Raw genomic sequence first — 23,271 nt, forward strand, 5'->3', positions numbered from 1 at the left:
TGCTGTGAGATGCTGCATCTGCGCGAATGGAAATACATGCTAAAACTTTCAAAATAAAATCAAATTATACTTTCGATTATCGACCTCGATTATCGAACGATTATCAAACGATTATTGTTCAGGTAAGGGTTAAGTTTAGGTTTAGGATACAAAAGGTAAAAGCTGAGCACCTGATCTGAAAAAAACCTGATGACGAAACATTTAATAGTCGAGTAAAAAGTCTGCTTACAAGAAAAACAGCTCATCCTTCATGTTAGTTACATAGCTCTGTTAGCTGTATCTGCTACATAGCTAACATAGCTTAAGCTCACAAAGAAGCTAACATAAGTTACATAAGCTACATAGCTATGCTATCTGCGAAGCATATGTAGCTGCAGTAGCTTAAGCTGTTTGCTTAAGTTCAACTTGCTAAAGCTAACTTAGCTGCGTTGGCTTACCTAGTAATGTTAGCTACTTAGCTAACAAAGCTAAAGTGAGCTGCCATTTATGTATCTACAGGTTTATACATAATTTACCCCTGGGTTAGACCTCTAACCTTTTCTCTTTTTTTTTTTTTTTTAAAGATTTATTTTTGGCCTTTTTTTGATAGGACAGTGGATAGAGTTGGAAACAGGGGAGAGAGTGGGGAGAGACATGCAGGAAATAGTGCCACGGACCGGATTCGAATCCGGGTCGCCTGCGTATATGGCATGCGCCTTAACCACTCGACTACCGGCGCGCCGACCTTTTCTCTTTTAATGGCACTTCTGTTCTGACAGAGACGGCGTGTCACATTATTTGTCTACAAGTCTACCATCTGCAGCCAAACGGCTCTAAAAGATTTGCATGTTAGTCTGAATTAAATCCAACCAAATCAAATTCCTAAAAATCATACTGACATATCTAGGTAATCTAGTTTACAACGGATTTACTCTTGCGTGCACACATCTCAATCAGACCTAAAATGAACTAGGCATTCTGCAAAAGGTTCCCAGCCTGGACTCGGACAAGGCATGGAACAGGAGTTGTGCTGTTGTCTGACTTCAGATATCATCATAAACCTGAGGTACTATAGCATTCATCCCATTTGTTTTACATATTAAGTGAAGTGTATTAAATGTAAAGAGCTGTAAAGTTGTAGCATTTGTTTTCACCATCCGACACACAACTAGTTAGCTCCTTGCTTACTTGTTAGGATGGTTAACAGGAAGAAGATCCACAGCAACTAGGTGATAGGGGACATGTTTCTATACTGTAGCAGAGATGGAAATTCTCCCATCAATAACCTGATTCTCCTACTGAGCACGTATACTAGGACAAGGACAGGGGTACAGTTAAATAGCTCAATCAATCTATAACCCTAGTTCAGCTCTACCATACATGTTAACATATGCCGTTTTGATGATACTGCCTCTCAGTTACTTCATTACAAATTGTAAAAAAATAAAGACGTGTATTGAGTATGAAATTAGATTCCTGACATACCATGTTACATTTAAAGGTGACATACACAACTTTCTTAATCTAACCACAGCACAAATAAGCTATATCCTGTCTTACTATAGAGTGGAGAAATGATTTCCTAAAAATAGAGTGAAGCCAGACTCCTTAGTTTGTTGTTTTCAGATCAAAGTTTACACTAACAGGTCAGTGTTTGCTTCAGTTTGTTTAACTTTTAGACTAGAATGTTTCAGACATTATTTGTTTTACATGAACCCCTCCTTTTGCAACTACTATCCTCAGTGTCACATGGGGGAAGAGGGACAGCCCCATTTACTTAGGGATGCCTTTTCTACCCAGAAAGTAATTTATTTTAATTTTCTGTAAATCTGTGTTTGAAACCAGACTTACTCCAATTGTTCCAAAGGTTTCAGGCCGCTTGGATCTTGTTCTCTTGCACACTTGTCTCTTTATCCAGCACATGAGGTACCAGAAGGATTTAGGGCTGGGGACAATGTTGAAAGGAGCTGGCAAGGTGGCGCCTTCTTCAAAGTAACTCATCCACAATTTCGTCCTGGCGAACTTCCACTCAATGTCTGCATGATCCTGAAATAGAGATTACAGAAACATGAGAAGCACTGCCAGTACAAAGAGTGGTCTGTGTTGCATCATTTATTCCTCTGATGTAGGCTCACTGCGATGTGCTGGTATGAGTTGTTCATCATGGCTATGAGCATGTTGAGGAGCACCACCAGAGAGATGATGTTGTAGGTGCCGAACATAGTGGCACCAACAAATTCGGTGAACTGATGGTCTGCGTCCACGTTGGTCACATAAAGACTGATGAGGCCAAAGATCGACCAGAAGAGGGACTGCAGCGTCTCAAATAATCTGAAAGAGACAGTTAGGTTTCTCAGGTAAATATTTTGTCTTGTCTCTGGTTGGTTATTTAGTAAAAATGATCTACACTGTCTTAAATCAAAATTTTCATGCATACAGCCACAGCCTACATTTACAACACAGGCTTTCCCTCACACGGCTTAAGACTCACGTGGAGAAAGCATTATTCTGCTCCACACAGCGGATGCCTTTGCATTTTCCTCTCTCATCTGAAGCCTTCGTCTCGTAGTAAAAATAGAGCTGGTTCAGCCCGTTAGCAAAGGCCAACAGAACCTGAAGAAACGGAGATTGTTTCAGTGAACGTGTTTCAGTTTCTCTCACTCATATTTCTGCCTAACTTTAAGGTATTTTGTGTTCCTGCATGTCTGTGAACTATGATGTGTGTTTACCAGACAGTAGATGAAGAGAAACTTCAGGATGTCTAGCAGCATCCTCCCCAGAGAGATCTGCAGTGGCCCCAGGTGAGAGTTGGCTGTGAAGAGCGAGATGAGGCGCAGGGAGCTGAATATGTTGGCAATAGCAAACACAGCCTCTGCAACTAGCGTTGGGTGCCACATCTCCCACTGGTTCCTGGGTTTACTACCACTGTACTGAATAAGAAAAAAGAAGATGGTGGACACTTTGAGAGCATGTTACAGTTACACCACACCAGTTTATTACAGAGCTGTCTACAGAGAGCTAGTTACCTTAGTGTAGGCTACAATCTTGAGGGAGATAGTGGCCAGGTAAAGAGAGTTCATGACAAAGTCCATCAGGTTCCACCAGTCGTGGACATAGTCTTGAAATCCTCCATCCCACATCTGTTTGATTTCTGCCCAGATGAATCCTAGAAATAACAAAATTAAATCATCACTTGTTTTATAGATATCCTCACATCATGGACTCTGATGAAAGCTGTAGTTACAGTAATAAAGAGTTGAAACATCCATGGTTGTGCAAAAATTGTCTCATCTTTTGTGTTCACAGTTAAAGCGACTTCAAGCTTGGATAGACATTCAACATCCCTTTCTGATTCATCACAACAAAAGATCAGAAATAGCATTTGAAAATACATGTTTATTTATCAATGGAACAAAGGGCCTTCAGCTTTTGGAGTTATTTTCAGGCCCATTGTAATGCTTTGAGTAAGTAAGCTATCACTCAAAAACTCAATACACAGCGGCACTGGACGGTTGTGCCACGTCATGGTGTGTCATATGACGTGCCTAAATTCTTGTCCCTAGCACACATCAACAGCAGCACATCAACGATCAAACTCCTGACTAGGGACTTCATAGTCAGGTTCTTGATACCAGTGCCAAAGGCCCACTTTGGGCTTGCCTCCCAACCTTACTGGGTAAGTGAAAAAACAAAAGGAGCAGTGGTAGCAGCCAAGGCTGAGAAAAGATGGCACGAAATTTCTTTTTCTGTGCTGTCAAACTGAGCTGCTACGACAGCAGCCGAGTGTGTCGGACGATGCAGATGTGTTTTGGTTTTCACAGAGATAGTGATAACATTCCTATGACCCTATTTATTATTAACAGATTGTTTTATTGACAAAGCTTTTTATACATTTTGGGTTTTTGTATACCAAGTGGTACTCCTTAATGTTTTGTGTAGACGTACTTTAATGCAAACTGAAAATGGTTTGATATCTGACAGCTGAGAATGCATTATGAGGTGGTCTGGGATGCCTTCATCCAGATTTGATTGGTTGTGTGGAAGCAGTGGTGTAGTGCAGGGTATACACGGGTTTATGGAGTATACTCATTTATTGTTTTTGTCTCCATAGAGTTCACCCACTTCTTAAGAAGGAGTAGATCATTTAGCTTAGCTTAGTAAGAGCAAGTCTTTTAGTTACCAAATGACTCTTCATTTGGTACCATTTTGCCATCCACTAAGTCATTTAGAAAACAGAAATCATCTCTCAAATGGAAGCCAATTCCCATCATTCACAAAAGGAGCCAGCTCCTCAAACTGACTCATCCACAAAGGACACATCACAACTCTCTCGTAAGTCATCTTAAATCGTCTTTTAAATCTAACCATAACTGCTGTCTGTTTTCTAAATAGTGTATCACTGTGTCCTTTAAGGACAAAATAAACAGCATGTTCCTTGTCACGATAAGAGAACCATAGAAATGTTGTTTGCATGTGAGGAGGGCAAGGGAGTTCTGATATCAGCGAAAACAGCGAATGCATAGACACAGCACTATAGTGCAGTCATGCCTGAAACGCATTGTTATTGCAAGATGTAAACTATGTTACGCTGTTGTATTCAGTAGTTCTTACTTTTATGGTTTTAAATGGAGTACCGTCATCATCTTTCTAGTCCTTTCTAATCTTTTCTAGTCACTCAGGCTGCTTTTACACTGCATGTAGCATTCACCCAATTACACCACATTTTTATACTTTTGTAGCAAACAATTAGTCATGAACCCAATTATTTTGAGCAGTAATTGGAACCTGGAAATGTTTGTGGCATTTCTTTTATCCTATTCACAAAGCAGGCAATATTTCAGGACCATTTGTGCCATGTGTGAAACTTAAATGCTGTTTAATAAAAGGTATCAGAATTGTTTTCCCAATTTTTTAATGTCAACATATTTGATAACCAAATATTTACTTTGAGACAAAGCCAAAGTAAGTATTCAAAACAGTCAGCTAAGTGTTAATGTCAGCTGTTACATGACTGTAGGTAATTAAATCCATTTTTTGACTATTCAAAAGAGCATGATGTCCCATGGGACACCCACAATCCATTATTATTTTTTTTATTACAAGTCAGTCTCACTGAGGTGGAATGGCAATGATTCATCTGGTTCACAAAAAAAGGTATTACTAACAGCTGCGCTTATTTTTTACCTTTGGTGTGGGTTGGTGGGGCCTAAGGGATGGTGAAGGGCCAGGGCAAAAGAAGAAAGGTCAAACAATGCAAAAAATAAAATCAAAGCCAAAAAAAATCAGAGCAAAATCAAAACTTTTTCGGGAAAAACACTCAGCTAGTATTGAGACATATTACTCCAGGTCTTTGGTCCAAACGGGTGGGATGGGACGCAAAAGTGTGTCGCAAAGCCATTTCAGTGTGTCCTGGATGTTTACCAGGGAAAAAAGAAGCAGCAAAAAGTCTATGATGTTTTTTTATTTTGAAAGACATGTCTTCATCTCTTTGTTCTCTCATTACTGTCTTCCATCTTAAGTCCAAACTGCCACAGCTTTTATTGAAAGCATTTGGTTATGATAGAAAGATTTCAGAAATCTGGGTCATGGTTATGAGGTGGTGGTGGGTGTTGATGCTAGACCAGTTGAGAACCACTGGTCTAGGCCAGGCTGGTGGACTAACTGACTTATTTTCAAAATCTGGGTTGAGGGGGCGCAGGTGGCTGAGTGGTTGAGGCGCGCCCCATGTACGCGGACAGCCCAGGTTCGAATCTGGCCTGGGTCCCCTTGCCGCATGTCCCCCCCCCGCTCTCGTCCCTGTTTCTGACTCTATCCACTATCCTCCTCTATCAAAAAAAAGGCATAAAAATGCCCAAAATAAACCTAAAAAAAAAAAAAAAAAAAAAGCTGGGTTGGGACCCAAAGTTATAGCTATGTGGGGGACTTTGCCCTACACTAACCCTCTCCACCATAATAAAACACAAACCAACACTCTACCAGCCACTGAAAGGCAAACGAGCTAAAGTCACAGTTTTTGATGATTAGCTAATAAAAAAAGAACTTGTTTCAGCCAAGACGACAACTATGGGCCCAAGGGGTCAAACATTTGAAGAAAGCCTGGGTAACGGATGTGAAGCGGCTTCTAGACCAGATTGAGTCTGGAATTAACACAATTAAAGCTAGCACAAAGGTGTTGGGTTGCAATGGCTTCAACCTTGCGAAAAGTGGGTAATGTAATGCTGTTGTTTCAGTACATATAGGATAACTGTTTTGAACTACAAACCCACCAGTCCTCATCCATTTTACTCACCCAGCACCCAAGGTAGGATCATCCACTCCACAGTGGTGGGTGCAGGGCCCTGTCTGTCCTGCTCTGTGGTGACGATGTGCTGAGAAGCAAGGAGCAGCAGGAACAGAAAAGTCAGGTAGGACGCCGTGTGGCAGATGAACTTGATGAAGGGCTTTCGGATGAAGAGGCCATAGCGACTCTTGGGGGCCATGAGGTAGCAGAGAGCAAACATGGGGTAGAGGAGGCCGATGAAGACGCAGGTGATGAACTTTCCAGCCCAGTGGCGACGTCTCCAACCGGGGAACTCATCGTACCAGCGGGACGCCAAAAGCTGCTGGCAGTTTGGCTGAGCTACAAACTTTAAATAAAGAGGAAAGAAAGAGTTATATATTTCATCTTTTTGACCTACAGGGATAAAATGGCCTCAAATAACTTTCCTAACTTAAGGAATCATTGCAGCATGTAGCCTGCTGGGAGACAGCATCTCAGCCTGAGGCAATCTGGAGGATTTACAGAGAGAGAACACACTGTCCAAGTTGCATCAGGATAGTTTCTACCTGCAGCAATTTCCCATCTAAGCCCTGCAAACCTGAGAGTGCACATGCTGGCAGGTTTCATCAGGACACAATGAGAGATCAGTCAATTAGTAAAGTTATGATAATGCATCTCCACATGTAATTCAGAACAATTTTGCTTACATAATTTTAGCAAGCATGAAATTAAAACAGTGGAAACAGAAAATAAAACTTTTAACAGGCAAAACATCTTGACCACAAGATTAGATTAGACTGATTAGATAGATAGATAGATAGATAGATAGATAGATAGATAGACAGACAGACAGAGACGGATAGATCGATCTATCTATGGAGGAGTTGGAAAATGTTGCTGGGGAGAGAGATGTCTGGGTTGACTTGCTTAGCTTGCTGCCTCTGCAACCTGACCCCGGATAAGCAGATGAAAATGGATGGATGGATGGAGGTCAGGGTTAAGGAAAAGCTGAATGGAGCAAAGTACAGAGATGTCCTCATTGAAAACCTGTTCTGCAGCACTTAAGACCTCAAACTGGGCTGAAGGTTCACCTTCACATCACACAGCCAAGTGAACATAGGAGTGTCTTAGGGACAACTACTATGAATGTCCTAGAGAGGCCCAGCCAGAGCCCTGACTGGAACCCTTTCGAACATCTGAAGAGACCTGACAATGACTGTTTACTGATGTCCCCATCCAACCTGACTGAGCTTGAGAGGATGAGCAAAGAAGAATGCCTGAACAGGCCAAAATATAAGTAGTAATTGTAGCACAGAGATTTAAGATTACCATAAAATTGTAGCACCCCCCAGGCCTGGTCAAAGCTTGAGCCAGCCCTGACTTCAAGCTTTGGCATAGAAGAGTGTACTCTCAAAACAGAAGAGGGTGTCTGCCTGCTGGAGCCAAACTGAAGATTTCAAACAAGTGGAGCATGATTGTTGAAAGCTCTTCCTCCCATACTGTTCAAACAAAGAATGATTTTACTGTTGATGATGTCCTTGTGCCGTATTGTGTTGTGCGTTCTCCTGCTGCAAGACTCATTTTCCTTAATGAGACAACAAAGATAATCTGAATCTGAGTGTTACTGACTCTACATACCACATAAATGCATGCATTCAGGAGGTACAATGTTTTAGATGACAAGGCACTATGAGCTTTTTGGTATATGATGTTTCTAAACCATTAAGAGCTTCATAGATGAGAAGTAAAATTGAAAGTCTTTATGTCGTAGAAAGGTGTCATCAAAACCCTGTCCTGATGGACTACTTAGCTGTAGGGTCGGCAAAGGTAATCAACATGTCAACTCCATAACAGTTCTTTTGGTTTTCTAAAGACATTAAGGTAGTACTTCCTGAAAAGCCAGAATAAATCAGACTTCATCTAAAGCAGACAGCAGTCTATGTCTTAACCAACAGAAATGTTTCTGACATGAATCAGCATGAACAAGCTTCTTTGTTGTTTGGTTGGTTTGATGTTTTGTGTTTCTGTCAGATCAATGCCTTATGTGATTGCAAAAGTGAAAAGAATAACAAAGGAAATATTGACTAAGTAAATGTCATGGTCCTCTGGGTAACTGACAACAGGTTTAGCATCAACAAGGCCAAAATGTCATTACATCAAAAATGCAGATGTGCTTTGGTCTGCCTCAGCCAAATGGTCTGAAGCATCAGCAGCATCTGGAGTTAATCTGCAGAAATCTGGGAAACAATGTCATTAAAAACAAACAAACAAAGAAGCGCATACCACATTATCACATAAATGAATCTAAGCGAGCACACATGTACATGTTGACACAGAGGTACACAACTGTGTGAAATATCACAGTTTCAGTATCAGAGTCAGATTGGCGACTAGCACCATTAGGTGCCAATTCACCAACTCTGCAGCCTTGTTACCATGGGAACCAGAGATCCCTATCTATGGGACTGAAATTGAATGTCTCAAATTTCCATTTTTTAACTACAACACAAAACTTGAGAGGAGATGCAAAGATGGAGTTAAGAGGGAATGAATTTCATGAATGACTTAAGAGAGAGGCAGAGAAATGCCACATAAAGATATGATCTCTGAAACAGCCTGGATTATGAAGGTCAGTCATACATCAGTACTTTAATGATGAGAACAAAAAAGAATGAAAACAATATAAGCCCCTGTGATATATTCTATAATTATATGGCTTATTTGAGCATGACCAATATCATAGAATAACAAGATCCACCTAAAGTGTAATGATGACCCATAGGTGCAGGAATGTATTACAGAGGCATGGAAAAGGGAATACTTTTAAAAGTTAATACCCAGCAAGATTTTGCCATCCCTTTAAGAATTTCATGGTAGTTGTCCAAGGTAGAGCTAACTGTGTTGAACATCCAGGCCTTAGCCCAAAATTGAGAATGTCCAAGCACATGCCGCCCTGGAAATTATTTGTTTAGCAGGCAGTTAAACGCTCTATTTTCCAACAATCTTAAATACAAATGATTTAAATACCAACAAATCAGCCAAAAATTCAGTCAAGAAAAGACGTCCAGTTCCACTTACACAACATCTTTTAAATCCAACATCGTTTTTGATCGTTCCTCATCCTTGCGTTAACCTGACACTCCACATACTGTTTCATTTATCTACTGCATGAATGTGTTTCACATTCATCGGGAAAGCGTCCATAGAAAGCCTTTGCAAAAAATATTCAAGTAAATGGAGGAATGTTTTATCAGTCACATTCATGAAGGGCCAATCGGAGCAACAAGACCACATAAGGGTGTATGCATGCGTTTCTCTGGAGCTAACAGGCTACCGCTGTCGTAGTTGTGAATGGTGGAGCTCAATGGTGAATAAAATTCATGCCAAGGCCACTTGGTAGACATGTAAAAGCATCTTCTCTGCCAAGACAAGCTTTTGTAGTGACTTTTTGTACTTGTTTTAAAAAAATGTGGTCAGACTAAACTGCCACTTTCCTACAGCTGCATCAAAGGTAATAACTACAGCAGCTGCATTCATTGGAAACACCAGCAAACCCTACCAGTAAAGGTGGCAAACCCATGCCTAAGCAGACCTGGAGAAGACCAAAAACATCTTTTCTTTCACGAAAAGCATTCAGCATTGCTCTCTGCCCTTGTTTTAATAAAGAAATGTTGTCCAGTTCTAACGAAACACTGCTCTAGCGATATCCAAGATAATTACTCCACTAGTAGCAATTGTATATACCCACTCCAGGAACCACCACCCTGTAACGCTCACAGACTCATGCTGAAACAGGCTGGCAGAAGAGCGGAAACATCTTTTCAATAATGAAAGCTTTAAGTGTTGTTTCTTCTCTTCATTTCATACAGAAACACAGTCCAGTTCGAATAAAACTGCCGTTACGTTGAAGCTACATCCAAGCTAATCATCACCCTGTAGGCATCCATTGCAAACAGCTGGTAGCTATAACTACACACCCATAACTACCGCCTTATTCTCCTTAAAGAAAGCTGGCTGGACTGAACAGTGTTCTGTTCGACTCAAATGTTGTACATTGAACCTTTTCAAGATGGATTTGCCTGATGACAGAGATGGAGTCTGGCAAATAATCTGCTTTGCAAGATTATTGTTGTGTGGCCATCCTGTTGACAACCAAGAATGACTGTTATAATTCTAAGTAGGACTGTCAAATGATTAACACTTTTTATCTTGATTAATCTCAGAATTCCTGTTGTTCACTGTGTTTAACTGCATCCTTTTAACTGCATTTTGAAATTACACTATTTTGCATTTAAAACTTTTTGTTTGATTTGGGATTTTTACTTCCTGTTTGGACTTAGACCTGCTATTATAAGTAGATTAAAGATGTTAACATGAACTTAACCACGAAAAAAGGAACTTTTTATGGATTAATAAAGAAAAAAGCCACAATAAAAAAATGAATGTTTGATAATACAGGGTTCAGGTGATGTTCAGCTTGTCCACTGAGCTGTCTGTGAGGTTTTTAAAAAGTGAAATTAGGGAGCAGCGGTGAACTTATTTTACATCACTGGATGCAGGAAGACACTACACTTAACCATAGTGTAATGAAAGAGACAATCAGGCATATGATTAATTGGTATCTAAAAGAGTAATGCTCTAATTGTGGATCTAAATTAATTGCGATCGTCACAGCCCTACTATTACATTATAGAAATGGTTTGATTTAATCAGTTTGGCTACAAGAATGAAGTTTACATGTTTTTGTTGTTTTTTATTACCGTCTATTTCTTTTCCATTACACTATCATGACTCTCAGCTCTAACTATTTTCTACCCAGCTAAAAGATCAAGGATTTGAACAACATTGGGGGCTGAAGCCCTGAAACCCACCCCCTGGCTCAGCCTATGGTATTTAGACTTTTACAGTCAATAGGTGATCCATTCATAGATGTAACACGTTTGCTCCCTCGGTAGACGTCTTACCAAGAGTAAACATGATAAAATTGAGCTGCTTGATGTTTTGCCTTAATCAGCATGATATCTTTAGCACTGAAATTGATGCTAATGAGGTAACAAAATGAGCTTAATAACATAAAAATTAGGGAACAAACCTAGCACATGGGCGTCAATAGAACTGAATAACCCTACATAACCATGGGGGAAAACATGCTGTTTAAATAAGAAGTTAATGTATTATATATCCTGCTCACAATTTTTTAACCTAGAAAAGACAGCATGTAGATGCTTTCCTGCACGAAAAAGTTGCAGCATATCAAACTCCTGTGTTATAGCACCCTCCCTCGCTCTGTCACGGTCTTTTCATAAACTTCGCCAGAGTAAAGTGTCAGATTTTAGATGGCATGTGAAGATAAACTCAAAAAGGATTTTTCCTGGTCTCAAGTACAGTTTGGAAAGTTTCTTGTGCTTCTCTCAACAGTAAACTGTCAAAAAGTACCTACAAAGTGCTCTCAAGTCAGAATGTGTGAGGACAAGTGAGGAGGTTTCCTAACTCTGTGTAAACAGGTTCTGTCTGCTGTATTAGCAACATAAAAGCTCTGTTCAAGCTCTCACACACTCATACTGACGAGCAATGTATATCTGCTGAACTCTAAGCTGCTTCATAGGATGTTCAAAATGTAAATACAAAGTCCATTGCTCTCTAAACCATACTCTGACTTTAAATATTTTCAAAAGAACAATAACCCTCTTCTCCATGGCAGTAAGCTGTCAAACTTGACAGGAGTGTTGGAGATTGAAGATGATCAGCAAACTGGGCTTTGCAAATTAGACCAAGAGAGGGAGCAGATAGTAGAGCAAAGAAGCATAATCATTTGCTGCAGTAATCCTTTAACCTGGTGGTTTGCAACTGGTTGAGCCACAGGATCTATCATCAGATCCTCAAGGAGAATTGCCACCCACATTTTGGATATACACTATATTGCCAAAAGTATTCACTCACCCATCCTAATAATTGAAATCAGGTGTTCTGATCACTTCCATGGCCACAGGTGTATAAAATCAAGCACCTAGGCATGCAGACTGTTTCTACAAACATTTGTGAAAGAATGGGTCGCTCTCAGGAGCTCAGTGAATTCCAGTGTGGTACTGTGATAGGATGCCACCTGTGCAACAAGTCCAGTGGTGAAATTTCCTGGCTCCTAATTATTCCACAGTCAACTGTCAGTGGGGTTATAACAAGTGGAAGCCATTAGGAATGACAGCAACTTAGCCACGAAGTGGCAGGCCACATAAAATGACAGAGCGGGGTCATCGGATGCTGAGGCGCACAGTGCGCAGAGGTCACTAACTTTCTGCAAAGTCAATCGCTACAGACCTCCAAACTTCATGTGGCCTCAGATTATCTCAAGAACAGTACATAGAGAGCTTCATGATATGGGGTTCCATGGCCGAGCAGCTGCATCCAAGCCATACGTCACCAAGTGCAATGCAAAGCATCGGATGCAGTGGTGTAAAGCACGCCGCCACTGGACTCTAGAGCAGTTGAGACGAGTTCTCTGGAGTGACGAATCACGCTTCTCTTTCCGGCAACTTGATGGACAAGTCTGGGTTTGGCAGTTGCCAGGAGAATGGTACTTATCTGACTGCATTGTGCCGAGTGTAAAGTTTGGTGGAGGGGGGATTATGGTGTGGGCTTGTTTTTCAGGAGCTGGGCTTGGCCCCTTAGTTCCAGTGAAAGGAACTCTGAACGCTTCAGCATACCAAGAGATTTTGGACAATTTCATGCTCCCAACTTTGTGGGAACAGTTTGGGGATGGCCCCTTCCTGTTCCAACATGACTGTGAACCAGTGCACAAAGCAAGGTCCATAAAGACATGGATGAGAGAGTTTGGTGTGGATGAACTTGACTGGCCTGCACAGAGTCCTGATCTCAATCCGACAGAACATCTTATCGTCCAACATCAGTGTGTGATCTCACAAATGCGCCTCTGGAAGAATGGTCAAAATTTCCCATAAACACACTCCTAAACCTTGTGGAAAGCCTTAGAGCTGAGGCTGTTATAGCTGCAAAGGGTGGACCGACGTCATATTAAACCCTATGGATTAAGAATGGGATGTCACTTAAGTTCAAATTCGAGTCAAGGCAGGTGAGCAAATACTTTTGACAATGTAGTATATTTCAGTCAATTAGATTTGTTTCATAAAAATAGTAGAGCTTGGACCTCAGACAGTACAAACAATGTTACAAAACAAAAAAACAGGACAAAATGAGCATGTCTTCAAGGAGTCTTATAGACAGTTTTACCTCAGGCATACATCTGTGACCCACTGAGAAGGGCTTTGCGACCAATTTTTTGGCCCTGATACACTAGTTGAGAACCACTGCTTTAGCCTTTATTCATCAGGGCATTATGATCAAAGAGATTTTATTATTTTGGTGGTCAATATGTTTAGCATTTATGCTTTAATCTGAGTTAGGTCATAAAAAAGCATGTCAACAATTTTTTCTTGTCAATATATTTGTCTGAAGAATTTACACTAACACTGCCTTTAGTGTCCAAACTAAGAAGTGCATTTCAGTCAAGCACAAGCTTTATATATAATGTACTATTGCAGACAGGAAGACTATCATCCTCCCATACATCAGATAGATGATGCTGCATGCTGTGGAAAGATACATAAGTACCATTCAATGCAGAGAACAAGTAGAGTTATATCATAACTTGTAGCTGTGACAACACATGTGATTCACCTCTGACTAAAGATATTTGTTTCAGTGAATAGCTCCAATAACTGAGGGCTAATGGGCCTTCACTACAACACTTCTTCCTTTTGCAATTTTACAACCATTTAATGGAGGCATTATAAACCATCCCGAATCACTGAATTGCAGTTTTTATGGCACATCACAAGAGGGCAATGTCTAACTACACCAGGTAAAATTGATAACCTTCCTCTGGTGCCTGTGAGAATCTCCAGCATTCTGTTTCAGTCCTCACTGTGAATCTTCAATGAACTCACCTACACTGTTACAAGTACATGAGCGCAAATGAGAGTAATCTAGTGTGAAAACCCTCTGGGGGTGAAGGGTATAATCGTCTCTTCAATGCTTATGTGTTACTGATCATATTTATCTGATTTGGCCTCCTGCTGCATCAAAGCGCAGCCTGCTCTGTTAGCTCTGCTCTCCAAACGGAGAGCCTGTGGAGATTTCTCTTCAGACCATTATAAATTGGCTTTCTAAACCCCGGGAGCACAGCAGCAGCAAGGCTGAAAAACACACAAAGATGCAAGGATAAAACGTGCAAACTGCACTACACAGGACTAGGAGGAGAACCATCCTTCTGTTTGTTGAATTGAAGGTCAAAAACAAGCTCGTCATGACTCAGTGCATCTCTCATCAACAGCCAGAACTATAAAAGGGAAAGAAAGAGAAAATCACACATTCAGGCTGAATGTCATGCCAATTATAAGAGCTTGAGTGTTTGTCTGTAAAATTGCTGAAAAAGATAAGTGGTGATCACTGCACAGACAAAATGCCCTGAAATAATAGCAGCTTCCTGCAAAAGAACATCAAACTAGCCTTTCCAGCCGAACTGAGGGTCCACTTAACCCTGCATGCCTTGCAGGGTGCAAAACCTGTCTGGCTTAAAGATCTTCTGTCAAAGGTACAAAGCGATCACAGTAAATACCACTGTATGTGTATGTGTGCCTGTTCTGTACAGATACCATTTTCCTTTCTCAGGAGGCTGCAGCAGGAGGCATTATTACCTACAGTGAGCATGGCTGCTTCTACTTCTACTCTTGTTAAGATCCAATTTTATGGTAAAGTCCTTAATGCTTTATTGCTTCACACATTTCAGGTATCCTATTTGGAAATCAATGAGCTGTTCACTAAAGAACAGAGGTGCTGGAAAGAAAAATAAATTCACATCAGAACAGCAAATTTTCTTTAATTTTTGTGCAGGTGTAGAGTTGGGCGTCTTGCAAAAGTAAGGTCGTGGGTTGGATCCCCAGCTCACATGTCGAAGTGTCCATGGGCATCCATCCATCCATCCCATCCATCCATCCATCCATCCATTCATTTTGTTCCACTTATCCGGGGCCGGGTCATGGTGGCAGCATGCTAAACAAGTCAACCTAGACATTCCTCTACCTAGCAACATTTTCCAGCTCTTCCTGGAAGATTCCAAGGCCGATGAGATATACAGTATAATCCCTTCAGTGAGTCCTGGGTCTCTCCTGGGTCTCCTCCCAGTTGGATGTGCCTAAAAAGACCTCAGGGAGGCATTCAGGAAGCATCCTCATTAAATGCCTGAACCACCTCAGCTGGTTTCTTTCAATGCAGAGGCGCAGCAGCTACTTTGACCTCCATCCGGAAGTCCGAGTTCCTCACCCTGTCTCCAAGGCTGAGCCAAGACACCCTCCTGATGAATATTTCATCTGTTTGACCTTGCAATCTCATTCGCCCCTTCAAGAAGGAAGGGGGGGTTTGTGTGTCCCTCTGAACATGGGAACTATGTTGGCGGCTGTGCTAGTCCCTGGTAGGGTCTCAAACCAAAATAAGAGTGAATGAGTGAATGAGTATGAATGGGCGGTTGTTACCTGGGATGTAAAAGCACTTTGAGTAGTCAGATAACTAGAAAAAGGCTATACAAGCTCAAGTTCATTTACCATTTTTGCCATTAGTAATGAATACTCCCATTTCACACCACTGAAACAGTACTGGGAGCATTTTAAGGTTAAGTGTGTTGTCCAAGGATACGTTGACTGCAGAGAGTAGGGATCTAAACCCCGACCTTTCAACTGAGAGGCAATCAACTCTAGCGCTGATCCAAGCATTTCTCTTTTTGCAGAAGTGTATTATTTTCAATAAGCAGGAAATGAGGCTAAATCAGGTAAATTATCTCATTACAATTAAGCCAAATTGAATTCAATTTTAGAAAAAAAATGCTTATTTGGAAACGTAATGCATTACCGGTTTAAAATACTTCAATGAATACGCATCATTTGAAAAAATAATGCCATTAAAACTACATTTCTCAGAAAAAATATTCTAAAGACATTTTTGTGTTAAATCAACAGAGCACTCTATTATAGAGACACACTCTGGTGTACTCATACACACACACAACAACACAATAAGTATCTCCAGCAGAATAATTTCCCGATGAAATAAGAGCGAACCCGTTTAGGTAAATGGGACATTTATCATTTGAAAAGGGCAGCTGGGTGGATTGTTACGCACATCATGAAACACTGTCCTCCATCAAACCTGCAGAGAAATCGAAACCTGTCTTTGATAATATTCAGGAGAAGGCCATCCTGAAACATCAGCGGGTAATTAAAACACTCCTGGGAGAGGAGATGCATGGAGGAGCTGTCAGGTCACACAGCAGGAGAAGATGTGTGTTTACAGTGTGTGTGATGACAGATTTACTGCCAGCGATGGGGATGACAGGGGACCGTCCATCATCTTGTCCACCTGTGCACTTGTACGACTCCCAATTGCCCTTTCTGTGACTTAACATGCTCGTCTGCCAATCTGTGTTTCGATTACTAAACAACTGGATGGATGACGGAGGAAGGCAGCAGCTCTGAAAGTGCAGCGGCTGAGACAGGCAAGCAGAACTCCCAGAAGAGACTGCTGAATGGATTATAAAACTCTGCTGGGGTTCTTGTGTCTGCTTCCTCATCCGTTTGCCTGACCTGTGTATTCAATAGAACTTAGTTATTGTGTTAGTTTGAGATAGCAATGGCAATGGCAATGGCTTTTCCATAATTATGAGTTAATAGCTCAAGATCGTAAAAAACATTTAAAATCAAGTTCTTATCATGGGAAGGATAACAGCTGATGTCCTCTCAGGGCTTCCATAGAAAGCATTGCAGGCTTACATAAATATATTTTTATCTACTATGATAAATTCAGACTTTTCCAACATATTTACAAGTGCTCATATTGTGCTAATGATGCAACTGTGACTGGCTCTGCAGCCCTGGTATGCAGATGAATTATCTAAAATACAAGCTTGTATTTCTCAGTTCAGAAATAACACAGGGCTGCATCAAAAATGTCCTACATTTTTAGAAACAGTGAGCCTCATTCATTTATATCTTCCTAAGATTTTCTAAAATTCATCCTGAAGAAGAAGAAGACCCTAAGAAAAATCTGAGGCAGATTCATGACGCTGCTGTGAGATTTTCAGACCTGTGTTATCAAATTAATGAAAGCTGTGTGCTAATAAACTAGACGCCTGTTCCCTTTATACCAGATCTGCATAGAGCGCTCTCCCTTATTGTTCCTGTCCTATACTGCAGTCTGGCTCTGTATCCATCTTTGTCTCAAGTTTTCTTATATTTAAATTGGTGTCAGCTAAGCACTTTTATATTATTAAATAATGAGCAAAAAATACATTTTAATATGTCTGATTGTGTTTGATTTTAATAACAAAATGTTAAATTGTGAATATAAATTTAGCACTCAAGTAAGAACTTTAAACACATAAAAAGAAGTCTGAGTCCGTGTGGATAGATCTCAATCAGTCTTGCTCAAGCTTTGTCATGTTACACAGGAATGGGGCGTGAACAGCCCTTTTCTAGTCCAGTCACAAAATCTCATCTGGATTGAGGTCTGAGCCACTCCAGAACATTCACTTTGTTGTCTTTAAACCATGTCTGTGGGGCTTTCACTGTTTACTTCAGGTCATTAGTCTTGCTGGACATAAACCTTCTCCCAAGCTGCAGTTCTCTTGCAGACTGAATAAGATTGTCCTCCAGGATTGTCCTATATTTTGTGTCAGTCATTTTACCCTCTACCTTTACAAGCTTTACAGAACACAGTGGATGGTGTGTTTGTGGTGATGTGGAGTGTTTGGTATCCGCCAAACATCGTGTCTTGTCTGATGGCCAAAAATCACCATTTTGGTCTCATCAGACCAACGAACTTTCTTCCACTTGACCATGGAGTCTCCCACATGCCTTTTGGTGAACTCTAGTCCAGATTTAATGAGTTTCCTTCAACAGTGGCTTTCTCTTTGCCACTCTCTCATAAAGCTTTGATTTGGGAAGAACCCAGACAACAGTTGTTGTATGCAGAGTCTCTCCCATCTCGGCAGCTGAAGCTTGTAACTCCTTCAGAGTAGTCATAGTTGTCTTGGTGGCCTCTCTCACTAGTCTCCTTCTTACATAGTCACTTAATTTTGATGCCAGCCAGATCTCGGCAGATTTACACATGTGGAATATTCCTTCGATTTCTTGGCTATGGATTAACTCAAGGGGATGTTCAGTGCCTGGTAATTTTTTTTGTATCCATCCCCTGGTTTATACTAACATTTTCTTTGAGTTGCTTGGAGTGTTCTTTTGTCTTCATGGTATAATGGTAGCCAGGAATACTGGTTAACTAGGGACTGGACCTTCCAGACACAGGTGTCTTTATAATACAGTCACTTTAGGCACATTAAATACACTCAGGTGATCCCCCTTTCACTAATTATAAGACCGTGAGCACCAACTGAGCCCCTTTAAAGGGGTTGTATATTCATGCAGTCACTTTTTTACCTTACATATTTTTATTTAACTGACATTACTTTGTAGGAATCTGTTTTCACTAAATAATACTGTGAGACATAGCCTATATTTTCTTTTAATTCAAGTATTCAATATATTTTCCCACAGATTAAACTATGATTTTGAGCAGCATTATATCCACTTTCCAATGACTTCAGTATGTCACGCATGGTGTTAAGAAAATAATTGTTGGAATATTTTAACATTGGTCCCTTTTGTGTCTCTTTTTCACTCTTGTCTCAACTTCTGTGTTTGTGTGTGCCACAGCCCTGCAGCCTCATGCCCTTATATGGGCATAAAAGGAGCATTTCTCTATGTACATTAGGAAAAACATAAAAGAGCTCCCAGCTTACGTGGACATGGCCTTCAGTTATTAAAGAACACAGGTGAGAACAATTCAGCAGTTCAAGAAAATGCCAGGAATATTTCAAATTTTCATAAGAATGTATTTTTTTTAAAAACTTAAGAAACTATTGTTGAATGAGGATACATGTCTGTCTTTCATCCTATCAGACCCAAAGGAGCCTATAATGCCTGGAAGCTTTAGCAGATCCCTTAATAAGTTTCCCTAAATCAATGACAGTAAGACATTTAATATTACCAAATTCAGAATCATCATTCTAAGTAACTAATAAATAACTGTCAACCAGAATCCCTGGAGAAAGGCGCAACACCAATGAAAGCATGAAGTCATTTAACCGTAAACCGTGGAGTAATAAGCTTTTCTGTCTTATTATCCTGCGGTGTACTTAAAATGCAAATCATGTCCTCTATAGTGGCTGAATAAACAGCCAAATTAATGCCTTGGCTGCAGGAAACTGAGACCAGGCCCGAAAACTGATCAACGCTTTATCATTACCAATTGTATTTCTTAACAACATACATGTTTTACTTTATATATAGAAAATTATCCTCTGTGTTAGAGAGTAGCATTTGCAGCAACAGGTTGTTGTCTCTGCCAGGAGGTAAACATCACAACAGCTAGAGCCACAGTGACATTTCCTATGGAATCAAGCTGCAGCTGCAAGGCTTATATAGAATTCAAGCTCGCCTATCCATCATCTGTGTAAGATCCCCGAAGTGAAAACAGATAAAACCGTGCCCAAACGAGCATCTGGAGCCATCAGAAAAGAACCTGAGGCTAATCTTACATCATTACACCTGCTCATTCCTGCTGGCAGCGACACTTGTGAGAAGACGGTGGCTTGGTGCAGCATAAAGTCAAGGATTTGAATCTTTCACACAAGATAATACACAGTGAATGTTGCCTGGGGGCATATGGAATTGAAATCTTACAGTTTTAAACACAATGCAGCACTGCAAAAAAGGAAAAGGGAGATGAAAGCAGGAAAATAAAGGAGAGAACATGTGATTTCTGACAATTCAAAAGGCCAAAACATTGTCTTTCTGTCTCTATCTGGGTTTATGCTTCAAATCCTGCTGTGTCTTATTCTGATACATTTACATGCTGAGTATCACAGAAATCAAACTACAGCTCTATCTCACATCCAGTCACTTCTGCTTCAGTTTATAGAATATATCCTGTTTACCTCTTTCTGGTGGTACTTGATGGCCAGTTTCAGTCTTGCCAGGTCGTTGTTGCCCTCCTCCTCTAATAAGTTGATGTCGTCTCTGTAGTTCAGGATCATCTCCAGCTCTCTGGAGCTTCTCGTCTGATCCAGGAGGTCCTTGGCAAACTGTTTGCACTGCTGAGACAGCTCCTCATACTCTGATTTAAACTCATTCTCCACCTAAGAAAGCACACAAACACAGCTTAATATCAGGAGATTTACAAGAGCATCGCAGCCAAGATACAAAAGCGTTACGGCAAAGTGGTGGTTCTAGAGCAAACCTCGCCTCTGGGTGTTTTCCATAAAGTTGTTTTAAATGTGTTAACTTTTATTGGCACCATCTCTATAAGGAAAGTTTTCTAATGCAGTCAGTTTAATGTAAGGTTATTTAATCTAAAAAAGTAGTATACCCATGATAAGATATGATAGACATGCTGGAAAAGTTCATTAATTTAGTGTCAGTGAACATCAAAAGCACAGAGACGTATGCAAAGTAACATCAGGGCATGAGCTCTGAAATATTTTAATCCCAGTTTAGAAAATCTGACGTACCTCATTTAGGCTCTGCTTTTCACTTAAAATATATAAAATATCACAAACCATAGCAGACATGGATTCTGTTCTCATAGCTACTGCTGTGAATTTTCATAGCTAGTGGCATTTACCAAGACCAATTATTTTTACACTTGGCTAACAAATTGACAGGCTATCCAATGTAACATGATGGTACCATGAAAGTGCATATAAAGGTTAATTTATGCAACATGACGCCAACATTTCATTTTTGTAAAAAAAAATCCTATGAAATGATGTTTCCACTCCACTGGTCACTGTCTCTCTCTCTCTCTCTCTCCTCACCTTGCTGAGCTCTTGCAGCTCCCAGCTGAGCCTGAACGCCGTGAGGAACGGGTCCTCGCTGGAGAGTGCGATTAGCGAGGGACTTGACAGCGCTTTGTAGATGTTGAGGCGTGAACGAGAGTGTCTCAAGCTGTCCACGTCTGAACTGGACACACACTCCACGCAGTTACAGCGCACCTGCAGCATCAAACATAGGATGATACAATATCAATGAGTCTGCATCCTGCAACAGAAACACTGTATTCAATGTCAGCTATGTAGCACTGTGCAAAGATGTGTGCCTCAAACGTTGAAAAATCAATAATTGAGTTTTTGACTTCAAAAAGTATGTGAGGATTTAAACATTTTATAAGATACTTTAATTTGTAGCTAAGAATTAAACCCTTACCATTTGTTTTTCCAACTTATTATAACCTTAAAAGCATTTCCTGCAAATATAACTGATGTAAACACACAATTAATAGCATTTCAGTCAGGGAAAGTTTTGTCATACATTCAACCTTTTAATTGCAAAATTGATATACAGTTAGTCAAGCAGCATGCTGTGATTTTCCAGGGAGCGCATAGGTTATAAACCCAATATGAATAGATACATTAATAACAGTGTATACTAAATACAATAAAATTAATTCAAAGGCAATTAATCTATAGTAGCATGAATCTGAATATGAGGGTGCAACAAGTCTTATGCTATAAAGGAGGAGGCTGGAGTGGAGGAGGTTAAGCTTTGCCAGCAGCATTAATGCAAACAGGTATTAGTGAGAAGTATATCATGTATAAATACACTGCTGTTTTGAGAGAAAGACGTGTGATTGGCTGTGGGAGCTGGGAGGCGATAAATAGGATCAGGATGTCAGCTGATTATGGCTGGACGTTTTTTCACACCAAATTTTTTTGTTTCCAAATGGAAAAGAAACTACTCGAACCGGTTTCTTTTTATTTTTTATCAAGGCTATGTAACAAAATTGAACTGAATATTCCTTTAAAGGTCAAAGTGGGAGCTGTAAACTTGTTTTTAAAAGTGCACTATGGAGGTGTTTTACATTAACATTCAGGCTGTGAAAGTTTTTATCCACCACAGAGTCAGTGTCAGATAAAAAATGTTGGAAAGCAGACCAAAACTACTTTTGATTTCAAATTCTACTAAAATAATTTAGAGTCAATTTGATTATAAAACCTGAGCAGGATGTTTTTCTTTGTTTGAGAACACTGTGGTTACACACAAGCAATATGTAAGAAAAAATGTATCATTTTGTTTACAGGGTGCAATAATTAACGTAAAGTTAAAGCTTCTTGAAATAACTTTTACTTTTGGTAAAGTTTAACAGAAAATCTAAATTTTAAATTTTTAAAATCTTAATTGATTCATCGATTTTAATCGCTTTATTTCCCAACCTTTACCAGGGGTGAAAAGGCATGGACTATATAGATACCATCAACCTTGACCTTGGCTGCTGAGCAGCATGTGTGTTGATGTGTTGAGCTTGACTCTGCCCCTCCCACCCCCTCCACCCGCAGGTTGTGGCACATCAGTTCCTGTGATGAATCCTTGGCGCCCTACATGCCTAAAATTTATGCACATTACTGTGTTTGCCAAATTTTGTGCTAGAACAGTCGCTGTGTTTTGAAGAATCACCAAAATGGTACAACATTTAACACAATACAGCAGATGTGACAGTAATCACTCTAAAAAACAAGAGCAAAGGTAAACTCTGGATTTATAATTTTCAGCTTTGTGATCACATGGATAGGACAGAACTTCCTTCAGTTTGTTTATGTTTCACTCAGGTTCAAACATGTTTTAAAAATGCCCCCCCCCCAAAAAAAAAATAGATGGCCCAGGCTAGATATAGTGAAGGGAAGCCTGTCCCACGTTGTAGATCTGGATCATTTTGTTTAGCTGAGTATTAAGAGTGTGGATATTTTTCACATTCATATGGAAAACCACAGTGTTTAGGAAAGGAAGGACTTTTCAGAAAATTCTCTGAAGGTGATTGGTTGAATATTTTGTACTTAACATCCATAAAAGGGCAATCAGAGCAGCAAGACAAAATTAGGCAGGCATGCACATTAGGTCAGGTCTGCTCCCAGACCTGGC

General features: G+C 40.2%; 1 protein-coding gene across 1 annotated transcript in view; it reads right to left on the reverse strand.

Annotated features, from left to right (window-relative positions):
- Positions 1 to 23,271, reverse strand: part of LOC121518830 (short transient receptor potential channel 4-like) — a 46,959-nt gene that overhangs the window by 2,996 nt on the left and 20,692 nt on the right. The window contains exons 5-12 of the mRNA XM_041801470.1: positions 21,174 to 21,350; positions 20,295 to 20,495; positions 6,269 to 6,605; positions 3,006 to 3,145; positions 2,709 to 2,909; positions 2,471 to 2,592; positions 2,115 to 2,310; positions 1,831 to 2,025 (exon numbers count right to left, since the gene is read on the reverse strand). Coding sequence (XP_041657404.1) covers positions 1,831 to 2,025; positions 2,115 to 2,310; positions 2,471 to 2,592; positions 2,709 to 2,909; positions 3,006 to 3,145; positions 6,269 to 6,605; positions 20,295 to 20,495; positions 21,174 to 21,350 — 1,569 coding nt within the window. The remainder of the gene's footprint in view (positions 1 to 1,830; positions 2,026 to 2,114; positions 2,311 to 2,470; positions 2,593 to 2,708; positions 2,910 to 3,005; positions 3,146 to 6,268; positions 6,606 to 20,294; positions 20,496 to 21,173; positions 21,351 to 23,271) is intronic.

This window comes from Cheilinus undulatus, linkage group 12 (genome assembly GCF_018320785.1).
Source record: "Cheilinus undulatus linkage group 12, ASM1832078v1, whole genome shotgun sequence".
NCBI lineage: Eukaryota > Metazoa > Chordata > Actinopteri > Labriformes > Labridae > Cheilinus > Cheilinus undulatus.